This window comes from Pteropus vampyrus, unplaced genomic scaffold (assembly GCF_000151845.1).
Source record: "Pteropus vampyrus isolate Shadow unplaced genomic scaffold, Pvam_2.0 Scaffold348, whole genome shotgun sequence".
Taxonomy (NCBI): domain Eukaryota; kingdom Metazoa; phylum Chordata; class Mammalia; order Chiroptera; family Pteropodidae; genus Pteropus; species Pteropus vampyrus.
The window spans coordinates 1,238,071-1,262,063 of NW_011889129.1; the positions used below are offsets into that span (position 1 = coordinate 1,238,071).

The window sequence follows — 23,993 nt, forward strand, 5'->3', positions numbered from 1 at the left end:
AAGAAGAACAAAGTTCTGGTTTTCCTCATAACTTCTCCAATGTCTTTTTGGGATATATCAAGTTCCCTGCCTCATAAATATCAATGCCCTGCTTTTCTGGCATACTAAGCATGCATTTTTACTTTATAGGTAATACAGCACAGCCCAGGGAAAATGACAAAAAGGAATCCGTTATGATTTTTTATTTCGAGGCAATTGAAGTTACTGAGCTGCTAGGAAGTTCTCAGCATAATGTTGGGCCCTAACCTAGCCCAACCTAACTATATCACTCTAGGAAGACAGATATCAAATCTGAATCTTGAAGAAGAGTGGAAGTTTGCCAAACATGGATCGATAACAATTTCAGGAAGAGGAAATAACAGTAAGATACGAAAATTCATCTGTGGAATTCTGTATTATCTTTAAAACTTTCTTACAAATCATAATTTATTGTAAAGTGGAAAGCTTATGAAAAGAAAACTCATTCGTGGGAATTAAGGTGTAACAAGATAGCTGAACACAATGTGTCAGAGAAATAACAAAATGATATTGACAAAAAGGAAAAAATAGGAGCCTTGTAAGCATACCAAGTCTGGCTTTAGAATACACATTCTTCTCAAGCGCATATGGAACATTCTTCAGGATAGATCACATGTTAGGCCACAAAACAAGTACCCACAATTTCAAGAAAATAGAAATTATGTCGAGTATCTTTTCTAACCATACTGGAATGAAACTAGAATTCATTTACAGAAGGAAAACTGGAAAATTCACAAACACATGAAAATTAAACAACAAACTCCTGAACAACCAATGGACCAAAAAAAATTTTAAAGGAAAATAAAATATCTTGAGACAAATGAAAATGGAAACACAGCATATCTAAACTTATAGATGTAGCAAAGCAGTTCTAACAGGAAAGTTTATAGCTATAATGTCTCTATTAAGAAAAAAGAAAGATCTCAAATAAACAACCTAAAATTATATACCTCATGGAACTGGAAAAAGGACAACCTAAGCCCAAAGTTAGGAGAAGGCGGGAAATAATAAAGATTAGAGCAGAAATAAGTGAAATAGTCCAGAGGAGCAGAGAATAAACAATGGTGGTCTGGAACGGAGATAGTTGGAAATAACAGAAAGTTAAGAACTGTTTTGGAGATAGAATTGGGGACCTTGGTCACCTTCCTAGCTGCTAACACTCAATTCTGAAAATGGCCGCCTGTTTTCCAAACCAGACTGGTCAGTCTATATCCTCCATCCACTGATATCTTTAGTCTGAAAAAAAAGACCAGTAGGTCCCCAGGAGCCCCCCTGACACTGCATACAAAAATAGGAAGATATTTTATAAAATGCTTTATTTTGTGAATGATGGCCCTACCTCCCCACCTCACACATACACACACATATCCTCTGTCTTTATCACATTTCCAAAATGGAGAACATGTCAAGGTGTCATCCATCCCCAGACATCTGACTCACACATAGAAGAGACAGGAGGGGCCCATCACATACAGCAGGCTATCTCAATACTCCTTTCATGGTTTCTGCTCAGCCTAGAAGACTTAGCCTGAAATTATTTTAAGATTTCCTGTTATTTGCAATGTTACGGAAAAGCGAATTACTGACATTCACAAAGTGATAAACTATAAAGACCAAGTTTGTTTCGTTTTCCTTTTTTAATTTAGAATCTTGTTAGCAATACATTAGCATCATTAACAGAAAAAACAACCATTTATCCAGTAACTCAAAATCCAGCCATTTAAGAAAATAATATAGAGGGAGAGCTTCTACACTGGCGAACGAGAATGCTTCCATGTGCCACCTTATTGGGGCCCCAAGCTCCACAAGGACAGAAGCACCTTTGTCCTGGCCCTGGCCCTGTGTATCTCTTCATCTGGCTGTTGATTCACATCCTTTAACATCCTTTTATAATAAACTGGTAATCCAGTAAGGAAAGGAAAGAAAAGAAAAAGGAAGGGAGGGGGAGGAAGGAAAGGAAAGGAAAGGAAAAAGGGAAGGAAAAAGGAAAGGAAAAAGGAAAGGAAAGGAAAAAGGGAAGGAAAAAGGGAAGGAAAGGAAAGGAAATAATGTAGAAAAAACAGGCCCTCTCATTTGATTCAACTGGCAAGCCTAGGTTTATCCTGAACTTTGAGAGGCTCTGTGTCCTGATTGGATAATGAAGCATTCAAGTAAAAGGTAAGGAGTTATAAGTGTAAGTTTCTGGGGATACAGGAGTAGTCCTCTAGATTACTTGAATGGTGGGATGTTTCTGGGACGGCCAGCATGCTTCCTTTTGAGGAGTTTTAATAATTCATCAGCCTCAGGATTCAGGTCTTATAAAACATTTTCCATATTAAAAAAGACTGCTGCACAGGAATAAGTTTTTCATCGCTTCTCCAGCTTCTTGTACTTGGCTTCTGCCGGGGTGGGGAGGGAGAGAAAGCTATATTTTAAAAACTGGCTCTTACAAAGATACTTTTTCATTAGCATTTCTGAGCAAATTCAAAAATGTCTATTACACTTTTAAAAAGTGTGTTAGTTTCAATCTCATCAGCTGTCTAAACTGTATCCAAACTGTAGGCATACCATAAATGTTATTTTAGCTAAGGACAGATATTTGGATATCTGTCTAAATATCATTGATGTGCACAGCTTAAAGTAAGGAGTCAGACACACACACATAGAATAGAGAACCCAATATAAGTTCACTATGTTCTAACTCTATCAACAGCACCTGATCAGATGGTTCCACCAAAAATAAGCAGATTTACTGGCCCTTGAGCCACCAGGAGCCTTACTAGGCACCAGACATTGCCTCTCCAGGCACTATCCCAGACACCCTCTGGGAGACAGACTGGAACTCTCAGGAAGTGTAAATGTATGTTTCACTTTTTATTTTCTTATCCCTATCCCTCACTCTAGGAAAGCAATTTTGAAAGATACAAAGATTTAAAAGACCATTAAATAGGGCTCTTAATGTAATAGATTCACTTTTTCTTTAAAACCTTGAAAGCACTGGGTAAAATGCCTTCTACATAGTAAGGTTCACAGGCACCATATAGTAAATTTAATTGTGAACAATGAAACTGTTAATCACCACCCATGTCAACCGTCAGTCTGCTATAAACTACTCTCTTGAAGTAGTCAACAATTGTCAATGATGCAAAAAATAAATTATATCTAGGATAAAAACTTTGTTATTTTTAATCATGGTTATAGGAGTCATAGCCAGTTAACAAGCTATCAGTTTCCCCCTAAAAAAAAAAAAAAAGGTATCAGTTTCTTTCTTAAAGGAAAAGTAAACCTTCAAGAAAACCCTAGAATGACTACGCTGTTTTTGAAGACGTATGTATCTGCATTTTTAAAATCTGGTGCCAAACCACAATTAAGAGCTTGAAATTATAATTAAACAGAGGTGGTTTGGAATACAGCTCTTCCACATACTAGCTTTGTATCCTCACAGTTACTTAGCCCCTTCAACCATAGTTTCCTCCTCTATAGAATGGGGATAAAAATCATGTACTTACCTCATGGATTAATGAGAGGATAAAAAACATAAACGGGTAAAGCATTAAGAACAGCGCCTGATATATCATTAAATACTCAGAAAATGTTATTTTTATTACTATTATTTTAAAAAAATTATTCTCACTAGGTTTTTGTGAGGATGAAACTAGATCATTGTAGGCACACCATAAATGTTAACTATAATATTAGCTAAGGTCATACTGGCATTTCTTATTAAATCAAAACAAATAAAAATGGTTACCCAGTTTTTTTGAATACGCATCCAACTTGTAGGCTGCCTGCTCAAGAGCTGCTACCTGCTCCTCAATTACATTGATCTGATCCAGATAAGGTTGCAGTTCAGCATCTTTAAAAACAAGGACAGACCCCATGTTTCCATGGCCTCCACAAGTTGTATAGAAAAGTAAGAATGTTAGTGTCTCTCTAGCTCTACATAAGACACACTAGGGGTGACATGATTCTGATCACTAACAGGACAAATGCTTTAGAAGACAGTAGCTAGCTGATCATGCATGACTATAACCTAGACAACACAAGTCTCTTTCATCTCCTGTCTCTTTTAAATTCCTTGCTCCTCAAGCAATCTTTCCGTAACTGATTCCGTTTCTTGGGTACTCCCAGACCAAGAAAGGGTGCCCTAGAGACAAGGAACACAATAGAAGTTAATGGAAAAATATATTCTACCAGTCTAGATTAGGATTTTCTATTTATAGATGTCTGGTTTTCTGTTTATAAAGTAGTCCTTTTTGGAGTTCATTGTGAAATCAATTCACGAGAATCTGGCCATCCTTCCTCTCCTCCATCCCTATCTAGAAATAAACTGATCAAATCAACATTCAAAAATAGAAATAACCATACCACCAAAACATGCTACTCCTCAAAATGGAAGAAATTCACCTTAGCTTTGCAATTCACTTTCAGAAAATGAACTCCCTGAGGACAGGGCTCATTTCCTTCTCCTTCTCCATAGCCCCAAGCACAAGAGAACATTTATTACAAACATGTTTAATTTTAAAAATTATTACTTACACTTCTGATTTAAGTCCTTTAAGTTTCTACTAATGTTTACAGCAATATCTTTCATTTCAAGATACTTCAAGCTGGTTAGTTTATTCATATTTTCCAGGAGCTTATAGTCTTCACTGGTGGCTTTAAAACAAACAGAATATGTGATGCCTTTAAGATTTGTCTTAAATCACTGGAATGTGGAATTATAGGCTAAATGGTAGTTCAAGGCATGACTTAGGGAATGTCAAAGGAGCAGGTCACTTTTGACCTATGACATTTATACTCAGCCTGTATACTATGAATGTCTAAGCAGAAATTCAGGCAACAATCAGCAAACCATTTAAACCAAATAAGAGCCACAAACTTCAGAATCTGGGTTAGAAAGGGAAATGCTAAACTTATGTCCTAAGAAAAGAAAGTGAAATAAATAGTGTTAGTATTTCTACAGTATGAAAACATGTAATTTGGGGGACTGCATCATAAATATATGTAAAATCAATTAGGAACTCACCACGTCTTAGTAACTTATTTATTACTGTGTGATTCTATATTGCATTTTATGCATTGACTTTTCCAAACTATCTGCCTGCTTCTCAAATTCTCAATTCCCTTCCCCAGTCCTACTCAAAGCGAATGGCTTCTACTCCAATTTTCCCGAAAACCAAGCCCACTTACATAAACACCTCAACTTTCTGCCTCACTTTGAAACTTCTCTGTACCTTAGTATTTTCCCAAGAGGCAGAAGTGCCCCTGTTCTTGCCAAGACAACTCCTCCTCCTGTGCTCTTGATCTCAAATCCTTCTACCACTTCAGGGCCTCTCTTCCAAGCCTCTCTTCGATACTTCCTCTTGCATTTCCAAATTCTCTCTCTATCCTGGACCTTCCTCTCTATCTACATATATATTCAGGTTTCCTCCAGCCCCAAAGCACTCACTCTATTCTGCTACATCTATCACCTCTTGGTTAAGATCAAGTGTATTCTGCTACATTTACATCATTTTCTCAGAAAAGCAAAGGAGCTTCACTGCTAACCTTTTTGAAAGAGGAGCTTGTATACTTTCTGCTTCCTCTTCCTCACCATTTACTCATGTGAACACCTGCACTCTGGTCTGTGGCCCCACCATCCAAAGAAATTACGTGCTCCAAGGTCATCAGTATTCTCCTAAGCATGAAATCCATAGCCTTTTCTCAGTTACTATCCTCCTGAACCTCTCTACAGTATCTGACACTATGATCTCTCTTCATGAAATTCTCCCTTGGCCATTATAGCATTGTATACTACACTACACTGATTTTCTAATCTCTTTCTAACTGCTCTTTTTCGGTTTCTATGCCAGATCTTTTTATCCAACCTCCTTGACTATCGGTTCTCAACTTTTCTCAACTGCGACATATGACTGATGTTTACATGGATGGCATATTCCCATGGCATTGCCAGGGTCATGCTAGCTTCCTTTCAAACTCAAAAAAGCATTTATGCAAGTAAGAATGACAATCAGGAAGAAATTACAACCTACTTAAAATTAATTTTTTAATAAGTAAATCATTTGGAAACCTAGGTACTGTAAGTATTGTAATTAAAAAAAAATTAATTGCTCTATACTGGCATTCTCTGAGATTTTAGTCAAGGCCCTCCTATCTAGCCCAAAGTTCTTTGCCAATTTCATTCTGCATAGCCTCAGCTCACAGCACTCCCAAATCTGTTTCTCCTCCTCTGATCACTCTCTGAGCTCCGTACTCACATATACAAGTCACCTGGGTGTCCTGGTAATAACTAAAATCAGTCGTGCCAAACTGAAAGTATTATTTTCACTCTAAACATCGCTCCTCTTTCCAACTTTCTATTTTGGTTGATGGCACCACCCAGGCTTAAAACCTCAAACACATTTTAGGTTGCTCCAGTCCCTCAATACCCACTTTAACATGTCCTATATATTCCACTTCTGTAATGTTCTTGCACCCATGTCTTCCTTTTTATTCCTTTTACCATCACTCTGTCACAGACCATCATTACTTTTCATCTGAAATGTCGCTCATCTGTCTCGGGTCTCTCTCCTCCATATCCATGCTCACTACTATTGAATTAGTCTCTTTAAAACAAGGGTAAGAGAGCTAAATGCCTAGGAGACAGCCAGATTATGTAAATGAGTGAAGCGAGACAGGTATTTGCATATTAAACACATAAGATCATTCACTTCCACAAAAAAATAAGATCCTTCCCACTTATTGGACTATGTGGTCATCGTAGTCTATCGTTTACTTAACAAATTTTGATAGAGATGTTAGTGCAGAAAATCATTTTCTGTATCACTACTAAAAACACAATCAAGGAATAATGATAAATGGCAAATGACACCAGGTCTCGGTAAAAGGGAGAAAACAGGGAGTGGTGGGGACAAACTACATAGCATTAGTCCATTTAAAAGGGACTAGTATTGCCAAATCTTTAGAATTTTTAAAGAGTCAAAATTTTTATTTAGTTTCTCTTGCTCAGAAATGATAGATAGATAGATAGATAGATAGATAGATAGATAGATAATCAGACTTATAGAAACTCATAAGCCCTTCTATTCTGCATCAAGCCTATTCTCATAGAATCTGGCTCCTAAATTTAGCTCACAGCAATTTCCTGGGGAAGTGAAACAATATAACAACTTATGAGAGGCCACAGAGGACCAGACTTCATTTTTTGACTCTCCTCCACATAGATCATGTGTTCACCTGAAAATACACCGTGGACCAAAAAATTAATCGTGTCCTAAAGGGTGGGTCACCAAATCCTCAAATCAACCTAAAAGGTCCTTAAATCTGCAGGTCACTCCTCAAGCCCCAATTCCATTTCTCTTTGCCCCAGTTAATACAGCTGCTTTAGCCAAACAAGCTGCTTGCTGACACCATTTCACTCACTAGTTGTATCCCCCTTTTTGGCCACTCATTTGCTCCACAACCTTGCTCAAAATACACCTCCTGCAAGGAAGCACTTCTTGATTAATTCTTTTGGTTTTCCCAGCCTTAGTCTACACTATGAAAGCCTGCCGAGTTAGATTAATTATTCTTATGTGTTTCTGAAAGTAGTTTGTGAATTTCTCCAGTAAAGAAATGGACCTCTTTCCTTCGCATTCATGACCTCCCCAAACTTCGGACAGACATGTTTCACGGCATGGGACTAAGGAGGAAGCTGCAGATTGATGCTGCTGAAGCACCTCCCAGGTCTCCCCAAGCCAAACCGTAACTCCAACAAGTGATGCACGACCCGAATCTATCCAGGCCCTGCCTCACCTGTCAGTTCCCCAGTCAGGTAAGTTGCCATTTTGGAGAACATGTCCCGGCAGAGCTCAGTGATGTCAGCCTCAGCTGGCTCCTTTGCTTCCTCAGCTGTCTCCACGGCGGCATCGTCTGGCTCAAAGGAGGATGAGTAAGTGTCCTGCTCCATACCTGGTCCTAATCCAGCCACAGCATTCTCTCCCCACATCCCTCCACCTATACTTATTCTATCAACTCGGCTCCATTCTCCATATGCCATAGTTTCAAATGCCTCACTTCATCCTTGCCCCACCTGACACGCCAATTCTGCTCCCTTGCACCCGCCCCAGCTCACACTCGATTCCGCGACCAACCACCTCAGACGCCTTGACAGACACTTTCTCACACATAGGCACGCCCCTCCCACCTGTGGGCTCCTGCCAGGTAAACCCCGTCATCTGGGGCCCCTCCCCGGAGCCCCAGGCCTCCGTCTGAACACTTCTTCCCCATCGACTCTGCGTACCTCGAACCGGCTCCTCTCGTTGGGTCGCGGGGACACTTTCGGCCGCCGTCACCGCCGCCATGCTAGTCCCCGCGCTGCTTCCGGGTCTGGGAGGCATGCGCATGCGCACTTGGAGCACGCCCACTAGCCCTGGGTTTGCGGCTCTGTCCTCCGGCTAAGTCATGCCGCACGATAATGTGTGATAAAATGTAAGTAAGAAGCCAAAATTGAAGCTAAGAAAGGCTATTGTGAGTTGATCCACTGCCAAGAGTCGCGACGTCTGCAACTGAGGATGCGCTCAAAACTGCGGGCACTGCCTGGAGGGGTCACTAGTAAGACTCATCACCTGTCTTGGGGCTGGCCTGCTGACGAAGTCACCGTAGACAGGTTACCCAGGCTGGTGTTTGTCACCAAAGACTGCTCAGGGAATCCATGCTTTTGAAAATAGTCTCAGTCAGACTTAGGGAAACATTCAGGCATTGATTCCTGAGCCGAAATGCTCTCCCTTCCAATGTCTTGATTAATTTATTGGCCCCTTTTTCTTAAGCTGCAGGCTGGCACCTACTTCTCTTCGGTTGATACAGCCTTTCTGTAAGAAAGCTTAGACCGTAGCTGTTTTAGGGCTGAGGATACACTGGTTATCTTCACTATTTAGCTGTTTCATAAGTCTCCTGGGTGTATAGAGTGTACTTGATGGAATGGGAGAACTGGGTGAGTGAAGGGAGTGGATATAAATCAACTGGGGAGCAACGGGTGATGAAAAATGAGAAAGAGATAAAGGTCACAGGGGAAGGGAAAGGGGATTTATAGCAGGTTTTGGGATGCGGACCTGTACAGCCAAAATCTCAGTATAGGAGTTTTTGGTCTTATATCTGGTTGTCTTACATCTGCAGCTCCTCACACTCCCACATTACACACACACACACACACACACACACACACACACACACACCAGCTATCCCCCACCCCAGAGTAAGGGCTACCTTACTCTCGTTACCCTGAGAACCAGGTCTCCCTAGGTCATTGTCTCCAGTCTGTAATGGTACAACCATAGTGCCCACCAGTTCAAACCATTTCTATGAGCCAGAAGTTCTTATTTTGGGACTCCTGGGGCAACCCATCTCTTTCACATTGTCACTGCCTCCACTCTAGACCTCCCAGCAGGGATGAGCTTTCCCCAGCCCAAGTACAAAGATGGCTCACAGTTCCACTTCTCCTCTTCCCCGACAATCCCAGAAGCAAGTACAAAGTACTGATTTTCCTAAGGCTTTTTATTGATAGTCACCAGGAAAACCGCTCTGTCCCATGGGAGAACAGAGTCAGAGCCCAACGCATATTAGTCTAAAGATCTCTAAATCCTGAGTTCATTTCTTTGCCTAGGTCTTTTCAGGCCTCATCTTTATGCTGGTTTACAGCCCCCTCAGTTCCCAGTGTTCAGCAGGATGTCGAGAGCAGGTTCCTCCACTGAGCCTTCATGAACTTCGCCCCAGGAGGTTGAGGAGATTGTCACTCTAACTCCTCTGCAACACTGTAATCTCCCCAGGTGAGAAAGTCTCCTCTCCTATAGGGCTTCCCTATCTCTTTTACAGGCAAACTCTATAGGAAGACAAGAACTCCGTAGGTGCTAGCAGCAGATCTCTAAATGCATTAAAGGATAAAGATTCACTGGCAAGCAATTTGCTATTCTTTTGGTTTCTGCTTTTTTCACAAATCATGGCTATCCAGGTGCTTAGGAAAAGTCATTACCATACTGTTATTGTTTGTTATTGACTTTTTTTTCAAGTCGCTGCAATAGATATTAGAGCATAGGGAATGAGAGGCCCAGTGGGAAATGTTATTTCACAGAGCTACAAAGAGCTACATAACTACACACAGAAACACTGAGTAAGAAGCCTAAGTATGATGCCCAGCTACACACAGAAACATTGGCTCAAAAGGCCAAACCCAAGGTGGGACTCAGCAGCAGCAGTAGTGGTGGTGGGAACTGCTGGTTTAGAAGTGCTGGCTTAGAAGGGCATGTGCAGAGTGGCCTTCTGGGGAGACAGTGAGAGAGGGACCTGCTGTCTGATGCTTTAGGACCCTTTCCTCACCACTCTCTTGCCCACCCTGGACTCCCCAGGGGGCTAGAGTCACAGCTGGAGCTGGTTGAAGGTGCTCCCAAATGCCTTGTTCTCCCTGTTGGAAGAAAATGGGACAGGTCATTAGAAAGGGGACTTTGTGTCCCACTTTCCTTTATCTGGATCTGATTCTCCAATTCCAGACCATCTACTAGAGGCTAAGGCAGCCCTGAGGCCAAAGCAACTACTTTTAGGCTTTTTCCCTACCTCACCTCCCCTGATAACACTGACTACTGTAGAGAACATGTTGCCCCAAGAACCTGAAAAATAGGTCTCTCAAAAATTTTTTGCCTCCATCAACTGAGTAGAACAGATGGTAAGGTTCAGCTGTGGGGAGTCAAGAGGACCCAGGTGAAGGGCCACTCACCATGCCAGGGGAGGAAATCAGCTGCCCCTTCCTCTCCAGCGTTTTTAGCTTTGAGCCCACAGCATCAACCTGGGACACAACTCTTTCCAAGACAGTCTCCAGTTGCAGAACTCTCCTTGTGAGCCTGTGCAGGATTTGAGAGAGACCGAAGGAGCAGAAATATGTGTCTGGGGATCCAGGTGTCTACAGGGGCATAGGGGACAGAACAATGTGTCTGGATAGGTGCAAGGAAGGTAAGGCTCAGCCTTGTAGGGAGAATTAAAGGACAAGTTCTCCCTGTGCTAGGACAGGAGATTAGAGGTTGTAGAAAGAAGCTCAAGGTATGATATAAACACAGTCAGCCCTGGGCCCCAGGCTGCACGTACATGTAGAATTCTTCTCCTGAAACCCAGCCATCTGCTCTGGCAGCTTCTCGATCCAACTCGCCTTGTGGATTCCTCACAGTGGACCGGCCCAAGTTCTCAATCTCAGTGTTGAGGGCCACCTGATCAGGAAGTCAGGGGTCAGAGAGAAGATGACTCTGGGAAGCCATCAGTTTCTGTTCCATCACCTGGCCTAATAGGCTGTCAGGACCAGGCCTTGGGCTCTAGTTCTTCCTATTCCCTTTCCTCTAAAACTCTGGAGACAATGGAATCAGAGGGATAGTGCTGAACACAAAGCTGGCCCAGCCTCTGGGAGGGAATCGCCTCCCAAAGAAACAAAACATAAGCTCCTTGAGGCCTGGATTAATGTGTTCACTTGAAGCCAACTCAGTTTGAGAGAGGAGGGACCGTACCAAAATTTCTTGTGCTGTCCCTCCTGCCCTCGACTTTTTGGTCTACTAGATAGGGATAAAGCAGGTTGAGTAGAGGCAGCTAAGGATCAGAGTTTGAAAATCTCAAGAAGAAGGCAAGTCTTCAAAGGGAATTGTCAGGGATTCTTGGGCAATTGGTCCTTTTCCCACTAACACTATGTTTTAGGGCAATAGTTCTCAACCTTGGCTATGCATTGGAATCACCTGGGGAGTTTTACAGAGTACTGATGTCTGGACCTTGAAACTACCTCCACCCAAGAGATTCTGGTCTAGGGTGCATGGCCTGAGTATGAGGATTTTTTAAAACTCCCAGAGTATTCTAATGTGCAGCAATTTGAGAACTGCTATCCTAGAGAATCCTTTCCTGCTCATCTGTCGGGTTTTCAGTTAGGGTTTGTGTTCTGGGCGTGTTGACAGGGAGGAGAGGGTAAGCAATTTCCTATACTACCTCTCCACCAACCAGCTGAGCTCACCCTCTCCTCCTCCAGGTCCTGTCTCATTTGTTCCTGCTCCTTCTTATCCAGGACACGATTCCCATCTTGGTCAAACCTGGTGAAGGCAGCTGCAAGTTCAGTGATCTCGTGTTCTGCATGCCCCAGTCTGAGGAGAATAGGATGATGAAATGACTTCTGACATGCTGTGTCTGTGATCTCTCTATTATGACTCTGACAGGACTCTCTCTTGAGAAGAAGGGAACCACATGGGAAAGCCAGGATCTTCAAGGTTTAGAAGTTTTACTCCAAAGAAATCTTTTTGCTTCTAAATAACCACCCCCCACCCTCAGTTTCTGCTTTACTTCCTATCCCTGAAATCCATCCTCTATAATGCAACCAGAGTTAATTAATCTTTATAAATATACCCCTTACCTGCTTAAAATTCCTCAGGCACCCTATTCTTTTGATGGCATAGTGGTGTTTGAGGATTCTCCAATGTAGTCCTTGCCCATTTCTCTAGCCTCACCTCTTGCTATGCCCTATCTTTCACTGGATGCCTTAGCAATGATCAACTGCTTCTTATTCTGTGGCTAGCCTACAGCTGATCTCATAGTATATTTGTTCAGTGTTTGTTAATATGTTTAACAGGGAAGCAGGGAGAAAATGACTAAGGGAATAGACCAGTATTTGTCGGGGAGCATGGAACCAAGATCAGAGTTATGTAGGAGTGAGGAATAAATACAGTGATTACGGAATAATATTATTACATTAGTCCTAAAGAATTGGTTCAGTAATTCCAGAACATTATAGAACATGGTAAGAGACCTTTAAACCAAGGGCATAATTCTGAAGGTCAGGATCAGAGACCTATAAGCCAAGAACAAAGGCCTATTAGCCAAGGTCAGAGGTCCATAGACCAAAATCAGAGGCAACGGATATATGGTTGAGGGTCAAGAACTTATAGACCAATGTCAAAGAAAGTTAGATCTGTGATTGCTCACTCCCTCAAGGTATTGGTGAAATCCTCGAACTGGATCTCCTGCTCCCCACCCTGCAGGACCTTCTGCACATCTGAAACCTGCTCCTTCCTCAGACGCAGTCTCAGTAAGGTCTTGTTGTAGCCCTAGAAGAAGAAAGGAAACAGGCACCAGTTCTCACATCCTCCTCACCATCCCTTGCCCCCACTTCTACCAACAGGATGCCAGGTTCCCAGGGATAGGTCAAAGGTACACAAGGGCACAAGCCCCTATACTGGTCAGAACAGACAAGGACACAGAGCCTTGGACCTGGGCCCTGCTACAGATGTGTAGCTCAAAGAGACTGAGTAGTTACCTGTTTCAGGAGGTCAGAAAGCTGCAGCTCATCCTTCTGTCCAGCCAACTCTTCCTTGACTTCTGAATATGTGTCATTGATGATGGCCAGGAACATGTTCTAGAGGATAAAGCAGAGATGTATGTCCTCACCCCCAGACCCACTAACAGCATTGAGCCCACTGACTCTGTTAATTTCCTAGACACATGTTCTAAAGGAGCCAGTGCTTTTGATCCCAGCTCTGTAGCCCACTAACCCCTGCATCCCAGGGGCCCCAGAGTCCAGCCTTTCTGCACAGTCTTGTTAGAGATAGATCATGCTCCCTCATCAACCAGGTGTCCTCACTCAATTGCTGCAGTAATCTGGCCAGAAAAATACTGCAACATATGCCACAAACCTCTTCTATATAAGGGCCCACCAAGCACTGAAGCCAGAACCTTTTCAAGATGAGAATATAATTGTGCTCTTTTTATCATCTACTCCTAATCTATATCTGTATCCCCATGCATTGATCAAATAAAGAAACCTGCTGGCTTTGTTCATAAAAATAAAACCCAGATGTTTCAGGGTTGGTGGGGAGAAAGAACAAATACAAAGCAGTAGCAGAAGAAATAGCCAGAGATCCCCAGAGGAAGAGAAGTCTTGGAGAATAGGAGTAGAAACTTCCAGGTGCAGCCACTTCTCATGAGATGTTTTTCTCTCCCTTTTCATCCTTGGAGGATAGGGCTTTGATTTTAGTGAAGGAGCCTGCAGATTCCCTTATACTGTGCAAACTATCTGTGCTGACCACACTAACCAACCACATTAGCCAACTCTCAGGAGACTGCCCCCGCCTCCACACCCCATCCCTGATTTGAGAAACCCGTCATAATCCTGAATGCAGAACATAGGAAGTATCAAAACCCCACCCTGCAGGCCCTCTGCATTTCTATCCCTCAAGTTCCCAAATCCCCTCCTCTCAGAGGGACCCTTACCAGGAGCACAAAGAAGACGAAGAAGACATAGGTGACAAAGTAGGCAGGTCCTAGGATGCGGTTGGCATTGTCTATAGCATGGTAGTCAAAGTCCCCAAGGATGATCCGGAACTGAGTGAAACTGAGAGACCAGGTCTGGACTTCACCCAGAGCCTAAGCTAACGATATCCCTGACTCCAAGCCATACCCCCATCTCACTTTCCTAACTACTGCTCTTCGGTGAACTCAGACCCCTCCCTGCACCTCCAACCCAATCTGACAGAGGCAGAGTGAGGTGCACAGATATTTGACCACACACACACCAGGGCCTGCAGAGACTCTCACACAGATGCTTCAACCACACAAGTATACCCAGCTTCCCCAAGGATACACACACCCATGGAGCTGGAGGATGAGGGGCCACGGAGGAGTGAATGGGGCAGGATACACACATGCACTTGATGAAAGTGCTAAAGTTTTCCACTTGAGTCCCGAAAAGCAGGTAGCCGAGCTGAGCGTAGGCGAAAAAAACAATGAAGAACATGACAGCGAAGCCCAGGATGTCCTTGGCACAGCGAGCCAGTGTGGAGGAGAGCTGGGTCATGGTTTTGTTGAAGCTGATGTACTTGAATATCTGGAAGGACCATGTTGAACCAAGTGATTAAGGAAGAAAAGAGAAAAGCTTTGAACAGTCCACACCAGGGGACTATGGAAGCCACAGGAGTTGCCAAAACAAACAAGGAAAATGAGATAAGTATTGAGGAAAAGAGAGTGAGTGCCCTGAGGCAGAGCAGAAGCAAGGAATCCCAGGGTACCTTGATCCAGGCAAAGAAGAGGTTGACAGCATTCATGTTGTTGTACTGTGTCTGCCAGAAGGCCAGAAACTCGAAGTCAGCATACATGTTTGGCTGCTGCAGGAGCTTCCCCATCAGCCGGTTCACCTCGAGGGTTCGGAATATGTGGAAGCCCACAGCCACAATGGAGAGCTGTCATCACAGGGGTTAGAGGTGGCAGAGAAGTCAGTGGGATCTCAAGGGAAGTTCAACGATGAAGTCACAGGGGTAGGTAAGACAGGTGGGGGAAAAAATCCTCTGCTGCTGAGTCATTGATTATCTCAGGTTCAAATGGAACTGCATAGGGTGATTGGGGAATGTCTTAAAGCCCACGAGAAGGCTCTGGGGTCAGCAGCAAATTCATGGGTTGTAAAGGGCCATAAAGAACTAGAGCCAAGTAATTTTATTTCCCCCATCACTTTCTAGCCTTGGGCGGGAAATTAATGTGTCCTATTAATAGAAAGGAGATGAAGATAAAGAGGCAGAATATTTTAATAGAAGAGAGAAGACAAGGAGTTTTAAGGGGATAGGTCATAAAGGCAAGAAAGAGAAGAACAGAATATCAAGTACATAAAGAGCAGGGCCTAGACCACAGACTAGAGGGAGTGGGGATGTAGGAGACAAGGCTCTCCCAGGGTGGGGACAGGGAAGCATCAACCTCTTGCTCAGGGAGCTGTTATACAGGGGTTTGATCAGAAGTCATAAGGAGGACTTAGGGCTCCGAAAAGAACTTGGAAGCCCTGTCAGGGTAGATTCCCCTTCTCCTCCCAATACATCCCAAGTCCAAGATATCTTATCTCTCACCAAGATGACCACCAGGTCCAAAATGTTCCAGATGCTGCTGAGGTAGTGAAGCCGGTGGATGTGGAGCTCCAGGATCTCCTCCACCACATAGTAGAAGATGAAGATGCAGAAGATGATCTCACAGCCAACGATAAAGAAGTCCCAGTTGCTGACATAGCGGATCAGCTTAACCGTGCGGATTTGCCAGGATGGGATGGCACCTCCTGTGGCTGGAAACTCCACCACCAGTCTGAAGGAGACGACTGGTGGGGCCTGGGCTAGGATAGTTCTTCCCATCCCTTCCTTTCCCCTCTCCCACCACATGGTACACATTTAGGGAAGAGTCTCCAGCAGAGGAGAAGGGAACCAGGAAGCATGGATGGAGAGATGCAGTGGGGAAAGGGGACCTACCTCAGAACACAGAAAAGATTGATGTTGGCATTGTAGACTGAGAAATCAATGAAGACCACTCGAGTGCCCCTGTCTAGCCACAGGCCCTCTTGAAGGTTCCGGAGTGCCTCTGCACTGCCTTGTCGGGTTCCTGGAAGGTCCAGGTAGTAGCCGCCTCCCCTGTAGCTTGTGAGCTGACCCCAGTGGGAGGAGCCCCCAAGCTCATTCTGTGAGTGATATGTCCACCTGCCAAGGAAGAAGCCATCTGAGCAGAGATCTGACCCAAGCTAAAGCTGATCTCCCAAGGCAATGACAACACTTCAAGATTGTCTGGGCTTTACAGTTTCACATATATTATATATACAAATCATATATATGTATATTTCACGTATATTATCTTGTTTGATACTAACAACTGTTTGAGAACTGAGGGTAAACATTATTCACATTTTGCAAATGAGGAAACTAAGACTCAGAAATGTCAGAGATTATTCAGCTAGTTAGTGGCAGAACTGAAACTCAAATATAATTCTCCTAATTTTTCATAATGTTACCTAAGGATATGGATGACAAACCCAAGCCCCAAGCTTTTGACTCCAGCCTGAATAGTCCCTGTACAACCCAGAAAAGACCATTTCTGCTCTTGAGGTTGTGCACCCCACGATTTTCTGTTCTGATGACAAACTTTCCCCCCTGGACCCTTATTTCTTCCCTCTTCTTTCCTGTCCTATCAATCTTTTCCCCCTTTCTTCCCTAATTCCCCAACCACACTTGACCCCTCTCTACTCCCCCTATCAGTTCCAAGGGTCAGACTCTTCCAACCATGACTTATATGGCAGTGTCAATGCTTCATTCATTCTCCATTCCCCCGAGGAACTTCTGGACAAGAAAGAATGCTTTCTCTGGCAGGACCACCTACAGAGTAGGGCAGATGTGACTCTGACCATGTGTTGAAACAAGTCCAGAGGCTATGGTTCTGTCTGCTCATGTACCTTCTCTGTTCCTGAGTGATCCAGATCAAGGTCTCCAAACAGTCACAGTTAAGACTCAGAGAGATGCCCCCATCCCATTTCCCCTGAGTGTTCCAAGGCTCTACCTCTACCTCTCCCCTTAAGGCTCAGAGGAAGTGGTTCCCTAACCTTGGTGGGATGGTGTCAGGCTCAGAGGGGCAAGCCCTGTGACATTGGTAAGGGGACTCACGCTGTGCCATTGAGGGGCCCAAAGGGGAGCTGCTCTTCCTTGTCCGGAGAGTAGACGTCATAGCAGCTCAAAATGTCCTCACGGAAGTCCTCATGCACCACACAGGAGTCATTGCGGACCCTCAGCTGTCGCAGCCTTGGAACCCCCAGCAGCAGGTTCTCATAGTAGATGAAGGAGTGGGAGCCATGGCCCAGGCTCTGGTTGTTGTACCATTTGGTCCAATACAAACTGTCCAGTAGTGGGCCCTGGGCAAACTAGACCACGAGCTGGGTTGGGCCTATCCCAGCTTCACGCAGACCCCTACCCTTAGAATGACTTTTGCCCTCACTCCCTGAGCCGCAGCCTGTCTCCAGCCTACTTCTGTTGGACTCCTCAACTCCTGAACCTTTATCAGAACACCTGATGTGGCCTTACTCTTTATTTTAAATGCATTTAGAAATTCAGCCTTATCTCTGACTCCCAATACTGGTCTAACTAATGGCTTGATTCCATGATCATCACCCAGATCATTCACCTACCTCCACCTTAACTCTAGTCTGACTCATTAATTCTTGCCTTAACCTTTGACTTAGCCTGATCCTGGAATGACCTTGGTCTCAATATGGCATCATCCACTGTCTAATATCCCTGAACCCTGGCCTGTGACCTCAGTCTGTAGACCATTGAGAAGAAGAGGGGAGGGATAGAGGCAATCTCATACTCACATCCCAGAAGTCCTCCATGCTGCTGATGGCCTGGAAGGAGACTCCAGTGTTCGAAGAGGTGTGTAAGAAGAGCTCAGACATCACTTTGGTGTAGTAATAGGCACTGGAGCTTGTCATTCCATAGGTCACTAAAAACCAACCCAAGAGGCTGTGTCCTGCTCACTGTTTCCATCTCCATTTATGCACACGTGCGCACGCGTACGCGCGCGTGCGCGCACGCACACACACACACACACACACACACACACACACAGAGGAAATCTCATTGCCCTGGGACCAGAGATGCTACCTAGATGAGAGCTCATCAGATTCACCCCCTAGAATGGGCCAGGGAAGCTGATGGTGGCATTGGGGAAACTAGGGACTGCATTAAGGAAGAGTTGTGCCTACAAGGTCTCCTCTTTTCCTCCCAACTCACCTCAGAAGGACTGAACACTCAGAAATTGTCTCTGATACTGTTTTTCTGAAAATTCACTTTTCTTTTCCTGAACCAGCTAATTTCCTAGTTCTTACTCCCCAGAGTCAAGAAATTTTCACCTTCTGCAGCAGGTAGTGCTTCCTTTATTTGTCATATTTATGCCCTTGGGCATGTGCCTTCAAATTCTAGAGTACTACAAGGCCCTGGCTAAACACCTTACAATAAAGATGTGGTCTCCTGGACCCTGGAGTCAGTGACTCTGCAGCCACAGACTGTGCAGATTCTGTAGGAGGTAGGCATGGGACCTCTGGCCCTGGTACATCCTGATGGGCACAGTTGCCTTCTGAGAGGACTCAGAGCATCCCCAGATCAAAAAACACTTGGCCATTGCTCTGAAGAATTGGTTCTCCTTCAACCACACTAACACCCAACATACAGTAGAGCTGTCAAGTAGAGCTTTCTGGTTAAAGGCAGAATTTGAAGATTATAAGCCATTTTTTAACAGATGTCCCTTAGTTTAGATTTGTGTGATGTTCCCTTGTATTTAAATTCAAGTTATGCATTTGGCAAGGAATACCAAAGGTACATATTATGTAATGTTAACTTTGATCTCTGTTATGATGGCATCTTCCAGCTTTCTCCAATGTAAAAGTCTTAGTTTTCTCTTTGTAATTATACATATTTTGTGGGGAAATACTTTAAAACTATGTAAATATCCTGTTACTGATCAATCTTTCACCTACTAGTTTTAGCATCTTTTGGTGAATTTTGCCTGATTATTACTGTTATGGTTGTCCAGTTGTGATTTTCTCATTACATCATCTTTTCTGCATATATTCTCTTCATGAAGAGTTTTTGCTTCTTCCTTACTTACTTATTCATTTATGTATGTCAGTATAAATTCATGGATTCTTGGGGTTTTTTCTATAGCTTGTAATTTGTTAATATGATTTATTTGATTACTCAACATTTTATCTAGGTCATGAAAGACAAAGAAAGACTAAAAAATTGTTCTAAATTAAAAGAGAGCAAAGAAAAACAAAAATTAAATACACTATGTGCATTTAGTTAGGATTATATCCTGGACTATAATTTTTTCTTTTTCTATAAAGGCTATTAGTGGAATAATTAGTGAAATTATTATAAGCTCTGCTCATTAGGTAATAATGCCAGATCAATGATAGTTTTCTAACTTTGATAAGAGAATGTCCTGTAGAAAATACACATTAAAGTATTTAAGAGTAATGGGGCATTTTACTCCCAACCAGTGTTTGTGTATGTGTAAAAAGCGGGGAGGGGGAAAGAAAGAGAGAGAGAGAGAGAGAGAGAGAGAGACTGAGAGAGAGAGAATGAGAATAATAAAAGAAAACAAGCATGGTAAAATGTTCATATTTGGGAAATCTGATTGAATAGGGTGAATGTGTATAAGAATTCTCTGTATTATTCTTGCAACTTTTCTTTAAGTCTATAATTACACCCAAAAAAATGTAAGTAGCATTTGTCGGCTTCTCATGATCAATTCCCTTCAAGAATTTTCTTTTTCAAATCTTGGGCTATATTTTTCCAATCATCTCATCTGGAAAAGGAATGACTTGGGTGGACTGGAGCTTGTCCATAGTCTTGGAAGAAAGAGGGGCTTATGTGGTCCCAGATTACACACAAGCAACATCATACTTTTCCCAGGGCAGGGGTCGGCGGGGAGGGAGGGCAGGGGTGGGAATCGGCAAAGAAGGAAGTATTATTACTTCACATTTATTTCCCCATTCCACTCTATTAAGTCCAATAAATGACTTTTCTCTAACTCAGATCTGTGATTATCTAACTTTAGTATCTGGAGTACTCAGGCTGGACTTTTCTGAATCTGGAAAATGGGCTGGAAATCCAACTTCTGTCTGCTGGGAGCCCATCGCCCAGTTGGAACTGATGGTCAGTGAGGGGAACTTTTCCTGATTAAATTCTTATACCTTCTGGATGGCCACTAGGTGGTACTCGTTGCTATAGCATTGTCTCTTCTCTAATTCTCCAATTCTAAGTTACTGTTTAGAATTAACATTACTCTGAATTGGCTGTCAACATTTTATCCAAGCATAACATCTCCGACTATCATCCAAGACAGTAAAGACTATGTGTTCTGAGAGAAATGGTTTCACCTGGTCAAATGCCCACTGACACTCAGAACATCTTATATGCCCTATGCTAAGTACTCTACGTGATTATTTCATTTAATCCTACAACAAACCTGTGTATTAGGTGTTATTATTATCCCCATTTTCCAATCTCAGAGAACTGAAGTAACTTGCCCAACATAAAAAACTAATAGAGCCAGGATTTAAATGCAAATCTGCCTGCCTCCATCGTAAACTAATTCTGTTCTGCTCCAATGACAGAAATGTATCTAAGGGGTAGAAATTACAGGAGGGAAAATTTGCCTCCCCAAAAGGCAAAGACTTCCTAACTACTAGTGCTCTCAATTATGAAATAGACCAGTTCACAAACATCCATTTCACCTCTGAGAGTGTCAGCAAAGGGGTTTCTGCTATGGGCAGTGGCTGGCCTTCCTGGTTCCTTCCTTTAAAATCCAGTGAAAGAGTGGAATTGCTCTGTGTATTTTAAAACATGACATTGGATCAGAGAATGGGTGGGAGCTAGAAGGAGTCAGAATTTGAGTCAGTATATTAAATATCAATATGTCAGTACATTAACAGCATGAGAATGCTATGAAGGGGATTTAGAGACCAGGTGTTGGTTTCACTATCCAATAAAGAGTATCTGATTTTTTTTTTCTCTTGGACAGAAATTAAGTCCTAGACAAACTATATCATGCCTTTTAACCTCCGCCTCAGATTCAATTCATAGTTTCTGAATAACAATAACAATAACCACCATTTTTTGATACTTATTATTCATTGGGTTTTGCATACTCTGTCTCTTGTAATCCTGAAAAACCTTCACAAAGTAAGAACTACCATTTGCATTTAATGCAGATAACTGAGATCCAAAATGTTATTAAATAATTTGTCCAAAAATCATATAGCAAGCAAGTAGAACTTGGGTTCAAACTCAGGTCTGCCTTACTCTAAAGACTGTGAATTTAGCCACTATTCTACATTACACTAATATATCTACCACTCAAAATCCTTCTGATTAGGGACCCTGACTCTCAGTCTGAATGGTTAGGATTATGCAAAATTATAAGATTCCTTATAAGAAAACTCTACTTGAAGAGTTTAATATCTGAGTCAGGAGGTTAACTGCAAAAGCACTTGGTAAACTCAGAATATCATTATCTTAAAAGAACTTTTAAATTTCTTCATTCTGGTTTGAATGGATATTGTATAAAAATATCTGTCTCAAAAATCATCTTCTGACATAGATGAGTTCCAAAGAATGAAAAATATCACATATGCAAAAATGTTACCTGGGTTATTTATAATAGTAAAAAATTGCAAACATAAGTAAATTATGATATCACTGAGCCACTTGATGGAGTATGATACAGCCACTTAAATGGTGATAAAAACAATGCAAAAGTATTTCCACGCTATCATTACAATTAAATATATTTTAAATGCCAAGAATATAAAAACTTGAAGGAAAAAATGATCTTTAAAAATAATGAATAGTATAATAGGTAGATTTTGTTTATCTTCATTCCCATGGCATTCAATTAATGCTATAGTAATGACAGAATATAAAAATAATACAATCATTTTTAAAATCTTCTTGTTTCTAAGTTATGAGATGAAATTTCCAGGTGCTGGATGCTGTGCTGGACTTTGTGACTGCTTCCCTAACATCCATAGTTTTATTTGAGGCATCTCACCTCTCTGGATCATCTCACATGTTACTAGAAGCTGAATCCAACCCTAGCTCTAGGACGCTACAGGAAGCTTGGACCTAAGCTAATCCTCTCCCTTGGCACCATCACAGGTTCAGGGATTAGCATGTAACCCATTTCAGACCAAGAAGTCATTAAGAGAGATTTCTGGAACTTTTTAGGAACTTTTTTCTCATATTAGATATAAATGAGAAAGCCCCAAGAGTTAGCCTTAGGATGAAAGTATGCAGCTGGCAGAACTGGATAACAGAAACAGAAAGAGTAATTGACAATGTCAACAAGCCACTGGATTGATCGACCCTTTACCGTGATCTACTTTGACCTTCATTACCTAGACAATAAATCCCATTATAGTTTAAGCCAGGTTTTATTGGGTTTTACTTGATTGTAACACAGTCCTTAACTATATGGAAACAGTGACATTTTCAAAAAGATTGCATCATTTCTTAGGAAAATGGAGCTAGTCTCTGGATATCCCTAGAGGTCAGTGGATGACTTTAGCATATCTGTACCAAAGTCCACATTAATTAAAATATTGCTACCCTATATTAAAGGGGGCTTGCTGACCAAGCCAACTGATGATGATATTATAGGAACATACCTACCATTCATTCCCAGAGGCTCTCCAAGCTTTATTTCTGGGTAAAGCAGTTCTCTAAAATATAATAAAAATGTATATACATACACATACACATATACATTGCAGCTGGGTATGTATATGTATGTGTGTACATATGTTTATAAATATGTATATATGTACATACACACATATATACATACACATATACATATGTGTATGTATACTCACACATATATGTGTGTGTCTGTATGTATATGCACATGTATCCCTACTCCTAAAAATTGCCCTTATAGAATGAGGATTTAATATAAATTTTAAGGGGGCCAGGTATAAGAAACAGTCAAAAGAAGGGTAGCTTCAATTTTTAACATGGCTTTTATCATTATAATATTCTATGTCTCTTACATAAAATTTAACAAAGCCAATTCTTCCCAGAGTTAGCATTTCCTTATTAACCGGCATGTTTTTCTTACTCAATAAGAACTGTTTTCTTCTTTTCTTTGGTTGCAGGAAGCTCAGGCTTTGTTCCCATTTACAGGACTTCTGTTTCTCTTCCTCCCCTATCTTTTCCCACTTCTTTTTCTGTCTTCTTATTATAGTTCTAATGGGCTATATCTTATTGCATCTGTGCTTTTTAATGTAAGTTGGCTCAGATCCCTTTTAGACATAGGTGGGGCATAAATATATTATTATTAAAAAAGTATGATCGTAACAATTATTAATCATGAGCTTGGGTAATAACTTGATTTTTTCCATTCCAATGTTTTGAAATGTCTTTTCTTTTGAACTACTGGAAGAACTTCCCAGCTCAGAGCAATAACAAGAAGTTAGCAGTTGCGTTGTGCTCCTCCTTTCCCAGGTGATGGCCGTATAGGCCATCCTATGCTACTGAGCTCCTTCCCTGTCCCTAATTACTATTTAATGGAACAAAGCGGTTCTTTTCTAACAGCTCTCTCCTTCGGCAGGAGTGAGATCCTTTCTTACAACTAACTGACAAAGAAACTTAAAGAGC

The 23,993-nt window shown here is 42.1% G+C and overlaps 2 protein-coding genes across 4 annotated transcripts in view; both read right to left on the reverse strand.

Annotated features, from left to right (window-relative positions):
- Nucleotides 1-408: 408 nt before the first annotated feature.
- On the reverse strand, nucleotides 409-8,396 carry BLOC1S2 (biogenesis of lysosomal organelles complex 1 subunit 2). 2 transcript variants are annotated; one of them, XM_011378840.2, is made up of 5 exons: nucleotides 8,282-8,396; nucleotides 7,795-7,911; nucleotides 4,537-4,656; nucleotides 3,749-3,853; nucleotides 409-2,396 (listed from the first exon to the last, which is right to left on the reverse strand). In XM_011378840.2, the coding sequence occupies exons 1-5, from the start codon at nucleotides 8,382-8,384 to the stop codon at nucleotides 2,365-2,367; spliced, it is 477 nt and encodes a 158-aa protein (XP_011377142.2). In that variant the 5' UTR covers nucleotides 8,385-8,396; the 3' UTR covers nucleotides 409-2,364. The 2 variants fall into 2 exon arrangements, with proteins under 2 accessions (XP_011377142.2, XP_023378290.1); XM_023522522.1 differs by having other exon boundaries at nucleotides 8,186-8,357.
- Nucleotides 8,397-9,821: 1,425 nt separating this feature from the next.
- The window catches only part of PKD2L1 (polycystin 2 like 1, transient receptor potential cation channel), a 30,807-nt gene continuing 16,635 nt past the window's right edge, over nucleotides 9,822-23,993 (reverse strand). For both annotated transcript variants that reach the window (XM_011378841.1, XM_011378842.1), the window contains 14 exons: nucleotides 18,146-18,273; nucleotides 17,442-17,695; nucleotides 16,263-16,487; nucleotides 15,873-16,101; nucleotides 15,051-15,221; nucleotides 14,688-14,869; nucleotides 14,257-14,377; nucleotides 13,304-13,402; nucleotides 12,973-13,094; nucleotides 12,011-12,137; nucleotides 11,110-11,228; nucleotides 10,745-10,868; nucleotides 10,351-10,435; nucleotides 9,822-9,856 (listed from right to left, as the gene is read on the reverse strand). In XM_011378841.1, the coding sequence (XP_011377143.1) occupies nucleotides 9,822-9,856; nucleotides 10,351-10,435; nucleotides 10,745-10,868; nucleotides 11,110-11,228; nucleotides 12,011-12,137; nucleotides 12,973-13,094; nucleotides 13,304-13,402; nucleotides 14,257-14,377; nucleotides 14,688-14,869; nucleotides 15,051-15,221; nucleotides 15,873-16,101; nucleotides 16,263-16,487; nucleotides 17,442-17,695; nucleotides 18,146-18,273 (2,021 nt within the window). The remainder of the gene's footprint in view (nucleotides 9,857-10,350; nucleotides 10,436-10,744; nucleotides 10,869-11,109; nucleotides 11,229-12,010; nucleotides 12,138-12,972; nucleotides 13,095-13,303; nucleotides 13,403-14,256; nucleotides 14,378-14,687; nucleotides 14,870-15,050; nucleotides 15,222-15,872; nucleotides 16,102-16,262; nucleotides 16,488-17,441; nucleotides 17,696-18,145; nucleotides 18,274-23,993) is intronic.